General features: G+C 41.1%; 1 protein-coding gene across 14 annotated transcripts in view; it reads left to right on the top strand.

Moving 5' to 3' along the window:
- Positions 1-15,392, top strand: part of CACNA1C (calcium voltage-gated channel subunit alpha1 C) — a 498,259-nt gene that overhangs the window by 312,626 nt on the left and 170,241 nt on the right. For all 14 annotated transcript variants that reach the window (XM_074826113.1, XM_074826100.1, XM_074826102.1 and 11 more), the window contains exons 6-7: positions 6,953-7,114; positions 8,970-9,166. In XM_074826113.1, coding sequence (XP_074682214.1) covers positions 6,953-7,114; positions 8,970-9,166 — 359 coding nt within the window. The remainder of the gene's footprint in view (positions 1-6,952; positions 7,115-8,969; positions 9,167-15,392) is intronic.

Here is a 15,392-nt window from a genome sequence, read left to right as displayed (position 1 = left end):
TGCCATCTTGTTGAGCATTGGTTGAAATCCAAAAAACCTTGTAAGTACACAATGGGGTATGTAGGTAATCCCATTGCTTTAGGTGCAGACACTCACATGCTTAGAGATAAGCACGTTCTTCAATAACTGCCTGAATTGATGAGACAGCAACCAGCCCCTCTTGTGATTGTCTTCCTGTGAGAAAAATACAGCATCATATAATAGCTCTAAAACACCTGCAGCATCCCTAACAGTGTATTTCCCGTAGCTTTAAGAAAAATCAATGTTGCTTGGTATAAGCTCTTTTCCTTCTTTCTTCCCCATTCCCTCTACTCCCCAGTTGCGCCCTAAACTTTTGGATCAATGCAGTCCTCTGGAGGCTGAAAAGGGCTTGTCCTGGTATGAAAAACAGTATTGTTCCCATGTAATAAATATCTAAAATATTTTATTAGTGTAAACAAATGCTAAATCCTGTAAGCTCAGGGAATGGCATTAACATGTTTTGCTTACTGAAACATTTATGGAGTCAGTGTCAGCCAACAGAATGCAGACAAGAGGTTTTTTTTAAAGGTAAACTGAAGTGCTTTTAAAATAAATACTAAGAGCTGTTTAAGATCTTAAGTTATTAACGGAAGAAAAGCATGAGCTGAAAAAGTGCAAACAATCCCTTTTGTGTCACTTTCCCTAACGTCTGTGCAGTTATCTCCTTGTCCAGCCTAGAGTGAGCTCCTCAAGCAGATGCTGTGCCTTCACAGATATCTGGAGAGTGACTAGCACATGGAGAGCTTCCACGAATAAAGAAGTACATTTAGAATGCTAAATATTTGAAAACCATTTGTTTTTACATTTATTTGCCAGGACATAAGTTTAGGAGTCTGCATTTATGGTTGGCCAACGATAGCATTGCCAGCCTTTGTAAAGCAGTGTAAAAATGCAGCTCTTTACTCTGCTGGGAGAAGGCAGTCATTGGCATCACCTACTTGAAATCCAGAGGCTGGCTTTGCAGTCTGATCAGGCCACCAGGCATTCTGATTTAATTATGATTATAAACTGCACAGCTTAGTGCAAGCCTTACCTGCACAAGAGAGAGAATGCCAAATGTGTGCAGTGGTGTATTACAGAGCATCAGGCAAGTGGGACTCTATTGCCCCTGTATTGTGAGCACCCATGTTGGGTGATATCTATATGTCACAGCCTGCAAAAATTCAGAGCATGCATGAGCTGGGACAGAGAAGTCATTTTTTTTATAAGTTCAACTGTCTTTTCTTCTGCATAGGGAAAGAACATGCAAAAGTGTATAGAAGTTCTCACCAATTGTTAGAAAAAACTTTGTGACTGCATGTAAGGGGATGGTTCACCTTGATTTACCCTGATCAGAAATGCATCTGATCATCCACAGACACTGATCTGCCTCTCAGATTTCAGAACGCAGATTTGATGTGTTTTGAAGCATGTGGAGTTTTTATTAAAAAAGTGTCTCTGTTCCACCTGCTCAAGACTCTCCCCTAGTCCTTTAATCCTTCTTTATCTGCTCTCCCTGTTCTCCCCCCTTGCTCCTATGCTGACTTTTCTGATTGTCTGGGCCTGGTTCCTTATGCCGTTCCTTGCAACAGCTATTCATGTTGCAAGTGGCTGCCTGAACTGAGAATAAGGTAGCTTACTAGCAGCAGCTATATTGCAGCAGTAAGTTTGGCGACAATGCAGGGTGCATGATGATGTGTATATATCGCTTGCCCTTCTACAAATAGCATTTGTTACATCTTCTGAGAGGACGTTTCTAAAGTTGCTGCATGGTTAGCAGTTTTAAACTTTTAGAAACTCTCTGAATACTTTAATGGTAATGTATGTAAGTTTGTTAATTAGTGGAAACATCTGGATTTAAAAACAGACTGCCCTAACAGGGTACTGCACAGCACACACACCAGTTCATGCTAAGAGTATTCAGTAGTTCATCTCTTCTTCAAAGTTGGTTTATTATCCTCAAGAAGCTTTTCTCTAATTAAGCTAGCTGAAGCTTCTGTAAATCTTCTGGTGGTACATGTTCCTCTTGACTGTCTAAGCACCTTGTCATCTCATGTGTATAGTGCAAGCCTTTGATTTCACAAGCACCGCTTTGTTAACACTGACTGCGTTGGTTTGTGCAGGTATTATCTTCTCTGGACATCTCTAGTACACTGAAGCACTTTCATGGCATGGGTGATGATGAAACTACATTTAAAATGAGAGAGCTTTTTGTTCATCATTGTCTCTGTCCTCAGTACACGCTCAAAGACCACTGGGTATATCCTATGATGAATATTAAATCAATTAATAATACTAATTAAGGGTAAATTACATAAGACCTGGTATTAGAACTCTTAACCTTGTAATCTTGTCTACATTTTGGATTAACAAGGCTCCTAAAATCACTAAAAATGGAGGTCTTTATTTGCTTTTATGTAGATTTATTTGAAGCTACAAATATTATAATCTGCAAAGTTTGTGGATTTTTTTTCAGGTTCGTAGCAGTCTGTAGTCTTTTAACTTTCTTGTATTGTACATTGGGAGAAGGTGGGACATTGTTTAAATTTTCTGGTGAATGTTACATTCTCACCTGCTATAAAGTATTGGAGTGATGTTGATGTTGATGTTGATGTGGACTGCAATTCATTTTCTGTGTATATTTAGAATTAGACTGAATGAGGTGAGCATATAGGGGAAAAGGCTGTAATCACAGCAATATTTTTTCCCAAGAGTCATTGCTTATCCAGCAGCAACTGAGCCACTCTTGTGTAGGATGGGTTTTGATCCTTTCAGTATTGTACTTCATGTAAGGATCTCTTTGTGAAAGCCAGAATGTTTCATGCTGAATATCCCTTTGGATAGTAGTATGAACCATTAACAGACAACTGAACTGACTGCAGACACCTGAAAAAATGTTTGGACTAGAGGGATGCCAGTAGCCAGCTTTGGATTACTAGAAGGCAGTGAATGATGTTGCTGGCCTGGCAGCTGATGCCACCTTTGATTGCTTCTGCTGTGTTCCATCGTGGCTAGGGAGCAAACACAAAGTCTCAACCTTAGCTGTGAATTAACAAGTGGTTTGCCTATGAGTGAAAATGCTTGCCAAGAGATGTGTCATCCTTATTAGAAAGTATTTAAATTAGTTTTAAAAAGTAATAAAAATGAAAATCTAAGATCTTAGATGATAGATTTTAAAACTTAATAGTTATCACAAACTCTCTTGGCAGATGTATAACAGACATTTACAACTCATGAATCACTTTTTTCAAAAATCACAGCTAATACTAACTTCTCTGAGGGGATGACAGAATTTGAAGAAGACATTAGTGGCTTCTGCCTCTCAGTCATTGCAAAATCATGAGCTCATAATTGTTCTGATCTAGTTATTTGTAGACTACAGTTCTAGAGGTCTCAATACTTTCAACATTAATAACTTGCCAGTGACAGTGGTTGTCATCATTGCCACCAGTGATGATACTTTAAGACCTTTGTAAATGCAAATCTTTACTAAAGGCTTGCGAGGCCAGCTTTGTTACTCTGGTTTTACAAATGAGGAGAAGGAGACAGAGAGGCCCATGAATGTGCATCTTGAGTTAACTGCATCTGAGCTGCTTAGTGCTTTAGCAAACTCAGCTACAAGTCACCTTTCCTGGGCCATTCTGGAAATGTTTGGCTCACCCTTGATTAGGAGTTATACCAGTCTCATGCCTTAACAACAGCCATATAATAATATTTTGTTCATACCCCTTTCTAGGGACCTGGACAACCTCTGTTATAGAGTGATCCCTAAATCTTGGGGCAAAACCAGCACTGCTGGTTCTGACTGCCCCTCTGTTCAGGCTGAAGTAAGGTGAGGTGGATCTGGAGTACAAGTAGATTCTAAGAGGGCCAGGAGCTCTCAGTCAGTATGTGTTTGGTGGTCCTTCAGCAGCTCAGGCTCTGCCTGAGACTGGCTGGACCTCTGGAAGAACCCAGAATATGACTTCTTCCCATGCTCTGGGTTGCAGCTCTGTGGTACCCCAGCATTTGCCCTCTTGTTTGACTCACTGGTTTTGTCCTGCTTCAGTTCTGGTTGTTCTTTGTTTTTCCCATGCTTTAACTCTCCTCACAGAATCACAGAATCATTCAGGTTGGAAAAGACCCTTGGGATCATCGAGTCCAACCATCAGCCCTACTCTACAAAGTTCTCCCCTACACCATATCCCCCAACATCTCATCTAAACAACCCTTAAATACATCCAGGGATGGTGACTCCACCACCTCCCTGGGCAGCCTATTCCACTGTCTGACCACTCTTTCTGTGAAAACTTTTTTCCTAATGTCCAGTCTAAACCTCCCCTGTTGCAGTTCAAAGCCATTCCCTCTTGTTCTGTCACGAATGACCTGTGAGAAGAGACCAGCACCAACCTCTCTACAATGTCCTTTCAGGTAGTTGTAGAGAGTGATGAGGTCTCCCCTTAGCCTTCTCCTCCTCAAACTAAACAGTCCCAGCTCCTTCAATCGCTCCTCATAAGATTTATTCTCCAGGCCCTTCACCAGCTTCGTTGCCCTCCTCTGCACTCGCTCCATCACCTCAATATCTCTCTCGTATTGAGGTGCCCAAAACTGGACACAATATTCAAGGTGTGGCCTCACCAGTGGAGAGTACAGGGGGACTATCACCTCCCTACTTCTGCTGGTCACACTATTTCTAATATAAGCCAGGATGCCATTGGCTTTCTTGGCCACCTGGGCACACTGCCGGCTCATATTCAGCTGCTTGTTAATTAGAACCCCCAGATCCTTCTCTTCCACACAGCTCTCTAACCATACATCCCCAAGCCTGTAGCCATGCATGGGATTGTTGTGGCCCAAGTACAGGACCTGGCACTTGGCCTTGTTGAAGCTCATCCCGTTAACGTTGGCCCACCGATCCAACCTATCCGTGTCTCTCTGTAGTGCCTCCCTATCTTCATGCAGATCGACACTCCCGCTTAACTTGGTGTCATCTGTGAACTTACTGATGATACACTCTATGTCCTTATCAAGATCATCAATAAAGATGTTGAACAGAAATGTTCAACCCCGTGCAGGAGCCCCTCCCCCACCCCCATCCCCCCTGCTCTTCTTTTTTTAAACCCAACACCGAGCCCTGAGGAACACCACTTGTGATCGGCCGCCAGCTGGATTTAATTCCATTGACCACCACTCTTTGGGACCATCCAGCCAGCCAGTGCTTGATCCAGCAGACCGTTTGCTCATCCAGGCTATGGGCAGCCAGTTTTTCTAAGAGAATTGTATGGGGAACTCTGTCAAATGCTTTTCAAAAATCCAGGTAGACAATACCCACAGCCTTTCCCTCGTTCAATAGTCAGGTCATCTTGTCATAGAAGGAGATCAGGTTTGTCAGGCAAGACCTGCCTTTCGTAAACCCATGCTGACTGGACCTGATCCCCTGGTTGTCCATTATATGACTTCTAATGGCACTCAAGATGGCCTGCTCCATGACTTTCCCTGGTACTTGGGTCGGACGGACAGGTCTATAGTTTCCTGGATCCTCCTTTCTGCCTCTCTTGTAGATGGGTGTTACATTTTCTACCCTCCAGTCCCGTGGGACGTCCCCAGTTAGCCATGACTTCAGGTAAATCATGGAAAGTGGCTTGGCGAGCACATCTGCCAACTCTTTCAACACCCTTGGGTGTAACTCATCCAGTCCCACAGACTTGTGTGCATCCAAGTGGTGTAGCAGGTCTCTGATGACCTCCTCTTCAACTGTGCTGACCTCATTCTGATTCCCCTCCCCATCTCCTAGCTCATGAGGCTGGGTGTCCAGGGAACAGCCAGTTCCACTGCTAAAGACTGAGGCAAAGTAGGCGTTGAGCACCTCAGCCTTTTCCTCATCCTTAGTTACCATGTTTTCCTCTGCATCCAGTAAAGGAGGGAGATTTTCCCTAATCCTCCTTTTGTTGTTAATGAATTTATAGAAACATTTTTTATTATCCTTAACAGCTGTAGCCAAGTTGAGCTCTAGCTGTGCTTTGGCTCTCCTAATGTTCTCCCTGCATAGCTTCACTACATCTTTATAGTCTTCATGAGAGACCAGCCCCCTCTTCCAAAGGCAATAGATTCTCCTTTTGTTCTTGAGATCCAGCCAAAGGTCCCTGTTTAGCCAGGCCGGTCTCCTTCCCCGCCTGCTTGTTTTTCGGCACACGGGAACAGCCTGCTCCTGTGCCTTTAAGACTTCGCTCTTGAAGTATGTCCAGCCTTTCTGGACTCCCATATCCTTCAGGGCAGCCTCCCAAGGGATTTTGTTAATCAGTCTTTTGAACAGGTTAAAGTTTGCCCTCCGGAAGTCTAAGGTGGCAGTTTTACTAACCCCTCTCTTTGTTTCTCCAAGGATCGAAAATTCAATCATCTCATGATCACTGCACCCTAGACGGCCTCCAACCTTTACTTCCCCCACAAGCTCTTCCCTGTTCACAAGAAGCAGGTTCAGGAGGGCACCTTCCCTGGTTGGCTCACTCACCAGCTGTGTGAGGAAGTTATCCTTCACACATTCCAGGAACCTCCTGGATTGTTCCCTCTCTGCTGTGTTGTATTCCCAGCAGATACCTGGGAGGTTAAAGTCCCCCACAAGAACAACTGCAATTAATCCTCAATCCTCAATACTGTCTGAAGAACACTTTAGGTCTGGCTTTCAAGAACAGGCAAAACAGCTAATGTATTCCTTCCCCAGAGTGGTGGTATTTTGGTGACAGGTAAGTTAATACCTGTTTTACTTTAGTCTGTGATCTAGGCTGTGATGGTAAATTTGTGAAATGTTGTGGATCTTCCGGAGGAAGGTGATCTGTAAATGTACACCTTTACGTCATCAAGATAATGAGTTCAGGTGAGGGGGAATGAAATAAAAATGACATATTATTGTGAAATTTATAGCCTTTCTAAATTTTGTTCTCTTGCCAATAAGTGCTTCCTTCTGTTCTCTCTGCAGGTCTCCAGGTGGTTCTAAATTCAATTATCAAGGCCATGGTCCCTTTGTTGCATATTGCCCTGCTGGTGCTGTTTGTCATTATTATCTATGCCATCATTGGACTGGAGTTATTCATGGGGAAGATGCATAAGACCTGCTACCATGTGCAAGGGGGACTGATAGGTAAGGGGAACACTGTATCATACACACAAAGATTTTCTGAGGCGGGCTTTCCCCATATATAATGGAGCATTTGTGCTGGCACAGGAGATGAGTGGCTGTTTCTCCCTGCTGTGTACCTGTTTGGGGTTCCACAGTGGTGGTTCCTCTGTTCTGCTTCTTGGATATGAATCACCTTTGATGTGGAGAGACTGTCTCTAACAGTGACAGTTTAGCTTGCTCATCTTGGGTGCTCAGTTGTTGGTCTGTCTGTAAAGGCCACATGCAAAACTATCAATTCCTGATGAACACAGTAGTGGACTTCTTAACGTGGACCTGCGGCACTACAAGCCAGCCTGAGTTCAGCAAAACTCCCAGGGGCTCAAGCAACACTAAAGTAGTGATGATTTCACAGCTAACAAACTGAACTAAAAATGAGATGACTTCACAGAAATGAACAACTCTTATATTTTATTATTAATCTTGTACACAAAAATCTTCATTTTAAACCAGTATCATTGTAAAGCAATATCTAATAGAGGCCCAGGTTTTTTTAATGTCTAATAGAGGCCCCTTTTTTTTAATCACAGACTGTAACCATGGTTAGAAGTGCAGCTAGGAAGAAAGCAAAATTATATTAATGAGAAGAAAATTTTTGCACCAAATCCATCAGGAAAGAATTTTCAAATTATTTACAGAAAGTAATATTCAAATTTCAAAATAATTCAATTGTGTTGTCACTCACTCATCTAACCATCTGCTCTTTTTCATTTGATTTATTGAACTTGAACAGCAGTGATTTCCCATGTGGTGGTGGGTGCCAGTGTTTAGGACCCAGTTCAGTTCGTCAGCAGGAAATTGTTTCAGAAGTTCTATATTTTCTGCTTTTATAACATCGGCAGATTTCGTTTTCTGGAACTGATGCTAGAAGTATAATGAACTGTTAGTCTGGTTTATGTATTTAAAGTGTGTATCTTTCTCCATACTGTCTGGAATAATTTACAGTACAGCATCTGATTCTAATATTGCTGTTTCTGGCATGCTTTAATGATCAGAATGTGATCATAACTTTTGGAAAATTACATTCTTTGCCATATAAGATGAAAAACAAACATAATTACCTGCTCCTCCACACATACATACCTACAACTGTTATAAATGTAGCACTAAGCTCTGAAATCCATATATTTTTAAAAAATACCATTGCAGGAGTTTTTGTGCTTATAAAATGTTTTATGTAGCATTTTTCATATACCAAAGCATTTAGGCGGGCTTGTTGTATGGGTTCTAAGATCTTTGGAAACACTTGTACAGAATAAGGGGTGGATAATCAAGCAGTAATCTTATAGAGCTTCTGAGTGCCACTGGGCTATTGATAAAATGCTGCACAGCTTCTACACTCCAAAAGAGCAGAGCTCCAGAGACTTTCTGCTGTAATTTAGCCATGGCCCAGCACTGTGTCAACCTCTCTCCAGAGCACTGAAGCCTGTCTGCTGCAGGGGTTCAGCCTGCTTCAGTGGAGTGCCAGTCAGTGCTGCAGCTCCCTTCCAGGATTAACCCAGATGCCAGGTGACTGCGGTATGAAAACACTGGTCATAACACACAGCTTAAAGAAATGTAATAGACGATCTAATGTTCCCTCCCATATTGAAAGGCATTTTAGTTTTGACTGTAAAATCTGACAACTTGGCCATTTTTACATGAAGAAAGCGAAGCACAACAAAACATCCCTCCGCCCATTAAAATTAGTACAGTTTCTTGTGTATTCCTAGAGAAATCTGTCAAATTCACTGCGAAATGTATTTGACAAAATGCTTATCAGTATTTCAAATTGCAATTAGTTCTCTTCATCTTCATTTTCTCCCTCCTTTCCTTTAAGATACACCTGCAGAAGATGATCCGTCTCCCTGTGCCCCCCAGTCTGCGCACGGGCGGCAGTGTCAGAACGGCACCGAGTGCAAGGCAGGCTGGGAGGGACCTAAGCACGGCATTACAAACTTTGACAATTTTGCTTTTGCCATGCTGACGGTGTTTCAGTGCATCACGATGGAGGGCTGGACAGATGTACTGTACTGGGTACGTATCCGAAAATGATAAGCTGAAAGGCCTGCTTATGTGTTACAGCTATGTTGAAACTTCAGGGCTTTAGCTTTCTCGCTTATTCTATATAGTGAAGGCGTAATTGCTAGCATGGAGCTTTAATTAACTCAGAATATTAGTGAGTAAAATGGGAAGGTTTATCTGGCACAGTTAAATCAAACGTAAATGTTGACTTTCCATTGATATTTTAATATTGAAAGACGGCATGTGGCTTATTGGTTTGAGGATTTGCAATGTAACTTTGTTGAGCAGAATGTCATGTAAAGACCCTCTCTGCAGGAGTGAAATACCTTGTACATCTCCAGATTACTGATACAGAAGTATTTGTGGCAGATGCCTGTATGCTCTACCCGTGGCATTAACGTTACAAAGGCACTACGCTGATCAGCTTGTAGGTTTTGTAAGAAGGGTCTCACAAATCCTTTTCATGCCAGTACTACTCCTGATGATGACTTTTATCATAACAGTATTAGAATAAATTCTTCTAACTCTGATATTGGTATTGATCATGGTTATATGTTTAGCTGAAACATGATTTTATCTTTAATCTAAATGCAGTCTCATCTTGTCCTTTAAACTAATTCTGAAAGCTTCAGTAGTTTTAGTTTCTACCTTTTAATTCCTAATGTGTTAGCAATTTTGGTGGCAATACAATTATACTATAGGAATTAAAATCAGATTTAGCATTCACCTGTAAACTAGATATAAACATGCTTCTGGATTCAGCTCTTGCCATCAACTTTTGCAGCACTATGGTATGGTCCAGGAATTTAATTCACACACAGCTCAGTCCTGTCTGTATAAGGCTAACCCGGATTCTGGCTAACTTTGAAGACTGGCATATTATGACACCTGGTTCTCCAAGATGGTAGGGTGTGCTACAGTGCAAGATGGCATTTATCTCAAGAAGACCCAAAGCACACAAAAAGATAATCTGGACTGAGGCCTGGACTGTTAATCAACAGCAGCTTCTCTCTTAAACATGAGCCTGAAGCTGCCTGCTAGCCACCAGTGAGTTAGAGTTTGCAAGGTTTCCCTTTGAAGATTTAGCTTATTTGCAATAGATAGTCTCTATGTGGAACAGCTAGCAGTTGTCTCTATCCTCATAAATTAAGATCAGAATTGTGACTCTGGCTTTCTTCTAAGACTGAAATAAAGGGCAGAGATTGAACCACAAGAGGACTCTGGGTCTCGGAGCACAAAAATTGCCTTTACTTGAAAAGAGGGTATAGATTAATAAAATAACAAAGAAGAACAGAAGTTAACTCAGAAAAGGAATTGGGCAGAACTACTCAATGGCTCAACTATGGCTATATATAATATACCTGTATTCTTACCACATTTAGATCACATTCCTGATGTCTTTGTGTGATTGAGAGATCTATAGGTAGTTCAGGGGAAATAGGAGAGAGTAAATAAACATGAAAATAGTTTTGGCAGCGTATACCATTTAGTATTGTGAAACCTATCCACAAGTTATCATCATTTCCTGTAAAGGCATGTGTTAAGAAAGACCCTGCCAATCCACACACTTTTGGGTCCATGTATCATTTGCATGACTGGATGTGAATCATTCAGAACTCAGTTATCAGGTATCTAATAACAGGAGCCAAAAACATAAACTCACTACTAAATGATTTTCTACCATGGCTGCTGCAGGTGGTCTGGTTTTTTTATGGTGTCCCTGCAGCAACCTGGATTTTAGCTGTTGGCTTTTGTTTGGTATTCAGCCAGCTTTTTTCACTGATTTCCTGAGCTGTTTTTTTCTCTTTAGAGACAGTACGGTGAACTGAGACCTGAAAGTAATACAGATTGATGGTCATTATTTTTAGGGGCATCCATATAGTTAGCCCTTTAGATTATGGCTTTGATAGAATGCTTGGAAACAAAAGAAATATTTGTTATCATCTGTTCCTGGTTATTCCTAGACAAGTCTACAAAAGATATGAGTTAGCACTGCAGATAAAATTTCAGTAATTGAGGAGGAGGAAATTTAGTTTGTAGAGAAAAAAACATATCACCGATATTTAAAGGCCATGAAATACAAAGTTTGAGTAAACACCTGAACACCTGAGCTGACAGACATACTCGGTTAAGCTGCTGTAAACAATTCTAAGAGTACTGTTGTCCTATATGACTTTTTGCCTCTGTGTTATATTGACAAAGTGGATAGAAGTGAGATCTGATCAGTGTTTGCCATACAGTAAAGAAGGTATCTGAGATGCAATACATATTTCCTTCTGCAGAGAGGTCTGTGCGTGCTGCTACTCTGGGAGCAGATGTTGACTGGCAATAACTACAGGGCACACCTATGAGAAACATCGTGGCTTTAATATTTATATACATAAACAGTCTCTAAACATTCACACTGTAATTTCATATGTGGGTGTTTCAAACCATATCTACTGTGGTTTATATAGTAAGCTTTATAGTTCATGGAAAGGGCATTCTAGCTTAAGCTAGCCAGATGAAAAAGAAGAGTACTTCTGGATAGTAAAGAATGGAAAAGATGCAACATTTTAATTTCTGAGAGTGAAGGAAAAATTTTAGTAAGTGGGGTAGGATGTAAATATATATTTTAAACTTAGTGTGGGCCACTGTTTCTTTAGTGGAGTCTGACTCCTATAGAACTCTACTCCCTGGCCTTTGCTTTTTCAGCCAAGGAAGAGTGGACTTGTCGTAGACAACCTATTGGGGGCTGTATCGCCACAAGAGTGCAGAGATAGGAGGCTATTCTCTTTTTAAGTAGATAATACTTTGAAAGATCTCCTGGATCCACAGTGAGGTCATAGAAATTAAAATTTGCTTTATTAGGAAATAAATATGCAGTCAATTAAATTAGAAATTCAGATTTAAAGATCCTCTCTATCCAACCACATCCTGAGGTAGACAGTTGGTTGTCCATTTTATACTGAAAGGAAAGTACAGATTAAAGAATGGTATAAGAAAATGTCTGCAAGTCAGACAATTTTGTGGCTGAAAATTTTAGGTGACGATTTTCAGAGATCATTCCTTAAACTTAATGGTGTAAGCTAATGTGTTAATATTAAAAGTGCTGATCATTCCAAGTTCAAGCAGACTGGTAGGTTCTTAGCTGCTCTGCAATTCAGGGTAGATACGTAGGTTTGAATCTGGGGTCCTGCTGGGGTCAATGGCAAAATTCCAATTAATTTCAAAAGGTCAGGATCTTACCTTCTATTTTGTAAAATCTTAATCACGCTGTTGAGATTTTTCCACATGCAGTCATGTGTACAATGTGAGGACTTTCAGATGCCTAATCAGGGCCTTGGTGTCTGTTGTGATAGTCTTCGAAGGACATACATGTGGATGTAGGGAGTTTTCTTTGCTTCCTCCTTCAATCTGAAAATAAGAGCCTGACCTAAAACTCAGCAGAACAACAGATAATGCTCTGGGCTGAATTACTTGGCTGTAAAAGTTCAGACAATGAAGCAATTCCCTTGGTTTGAACTTTTCTATAAGTGCTTTTCAATTATACCTTCCTATTTTCTGAAAAATAGCTTTTGAAAGATACCTCAATCTCTGCATTCCTCTCAGTGGGAATGGAGGGAGCTTAGCACATTTCAGCATGTTGCCCTGAAAAATATACTAGTAATTTCATGAAACTTATGCCTGTCTTGTGCCACACTTTTCAAGGTTAAACCTGCATGTTTTAAAGTTAGAAAGCTGTATGACCTTCTGCAAGTCCTGGATTCCTAATCCACTTAGTAGCTCTTCAAATTTTACCTTCAGTTTCCTGCTTCCTTCTTCATGCTTCCTCTCATACCTCCTCCAGCTTTTCACCTCTGTAGTGAAGCCTGTCTCATCTTTCATGTAGTACTGTTTCTCAACCTGTGATCCACATCCTCACAAAAATATAATCAGAGACAGGAAAGCAGTAAACTTTTATTCCCTAGAAGGACTGGACATCAATGAGATCAATACACTTTCCAATCTCCTCTCTCACTCAGCAGATGAGACTTGTGAGTAGATTGGCTTCTTTTGATATGTGAAAGAAAAATGTTAGGGAAAACAGTTTGACACTGCTATAGTGGCAGGTAGGATAATTACTTACAAGGAGTCACATTTTTAAAGTGAAGTAACTATATTGGACAGGATGAAAATCTGTGCAAAACAACCTTGTTGACTCTTCATTGAAGAACTGATCTTTGTTGAAAGGAGCGTTATGTGTCTCCTATACTCAGTCTTACAAGCTTTACTTTGTCCCAGTAGAACTGCCAGGTGGCTTTATCTCATATGCAGTCAGTTCATAGAATCATATGAGTAGACAGGCACCTCTTACGATACGTCACATCATAATTTTTCCTATGCATTGTAAAAAGATTGAGCTTATTATTCTCAAAGCTACTTAATGTATGATCAGCCAGCATTAGCAGCTCGTTACCTTAAGCAGGCACCGAGACCCATTTCTGAAGACCCCTCAGTCTTGGAAACTTCCAGCAGCAGATGCAAATCCAAATGTTGCAAATTGAGTCTTTTGGTATTTTGTAATCAGTCTCTGATGCAGTCCGTTATTTCTTATTGTCTTGTTGACTAAGGAGGAAAATTAATCCCTGTGCAGGTTGTAACATACTGTTTAAGTATTTGTAGGCAGTTGTTGTCTTCCCTTAATCTTTTTCTAATCTGAGCAGATTCAGTTCTTTCAACCTTCCCTAATGGGGCTTCTGTTTAATTATTTTTAATCAGTTTGTTACTGTCCTGCAGAGGAAGTTTCACTTCTGAGTTTAATACAAATTGGACAGTGCCCTGTCTCTAGAAGAGCTTTCATCTTTGTGTGAAATGTGCTTTCTGCAGCTGAAGCACTGTGACACTGCATGCAAAACTGCCCACTGCAGCCTGTCTCACGTGCCTGGTCTCTCCACTTCCCTGCATCTAAGCAATCGTATATATAAATGAAAACAGAATGCAGAGCAAGTGCAAACACAACCATATGTTGTTGCATTGGGCTATTCACACTGCTGGGTAGTGGAGAACCTGATCCTGAGATGTTCTGCGTACAGCTTGCCCATTACATCTTGAATTCTAGGATTGAGTAATTCTACTAGATCTGCGTAATGATTATTAATAATGAGCAACCTTGAGCCTGCCATTATTTTTGGAGTATCAGCTTTGTCCCACGTCATTTGGACAACACTTCAGAATACTTGATTGAGTCTCTGAAAATAATATGCAATGCCTCCAGGAACAGTTTACTTCAAGGCTCTGACTGTAAACTAAAGGGTGTTGTATTGTTATAAATGGACTAAAGCCGGATCTGGATGAGATCCAGGGCTCTAACCTGTCCCTGGAGGAGACGCCTGAACTGACACATTATATGTTGACTCCCTCAAATTTAACTGAACAGTCCTTGGTAGGCTTGCCCAGCCCCTATGCAAGAAAACATTTTAGTAGTATAAAACAGTGCAGTAGAGCCACCATAATGTAGTGAGATTGAATCAGTGGAAACATTCAGGAGCATCACATCCCCAAGGACAGCACAGAGTAGCAAATACAGGTGCAGTGGGTTAAACAGGCTGTCCTGGAAGATCCCTTCATCTCCAAATCTGTGAGATCATAGTTCCAAGAGTCACTAAATGAGCTTGAAACCAGAGCTTACAGTCACCCTTACAATTCCCATCATGAAATCAAAATGGAAAAAAATGGTCAACAGATATAATTTACTTTGCTGACAGCACTGACATATCTTCTGAGCTTTTCTCATCCCTCCACAGCCTGTTGCAGCCAATGAGGAAGATGATGTGAGGAATACAGAGATATTGCCACAAAGTGGAAGACATAAAACGCAGAGCTGCAACCCCCAATTTTTGCCAGCTGTGTTTTTCCTTCTAACCCTTTATTCTTGCAGCACTTAGGCTAGAATTAGTAAGGCTTTCCACACAAAAGAATGATCTGATTCTAAGAATATATCTGTCTACATGTTTCCATGGTGTTTATTCCCCATCCACCCCTACCCCTCCAAGAAAATGCTGGGCTTTTATTGTTGTGGGGTTGAGGTTTTTTAATCGTCTTTTTGGCAGGGTTTTGCATGGATGTGAAAAATTTACAAAGAATAAGCATGCAAGTATAAGCAACCCATCTCTTATTGCAGAGGTTATTTCATCTCCATCTGCTGTAGCGGTGGTGGGTAAGGGGAGGGGGCCTATAGTTCAGAGCACTGAAGGGCCACAGCATTAATGCACTGAAA

Source organism: Strix aluco, chromosome 5 (genome assembly GCF_031877795.1).
Source record: "Strix aluco isolate bStrAlu1 chromosome 5, bStrAlu1.hap1, whole genome shotgun sequence".
Taxonomy (NCBI): Eukaryota; Metazoa; Chordata; class Aves; order Strigiformes; family Strigidae; genus Strix; species Strix aluco.
This window is presented reverse-complemented; position numbering and strand designations above follow the sequence as displayed.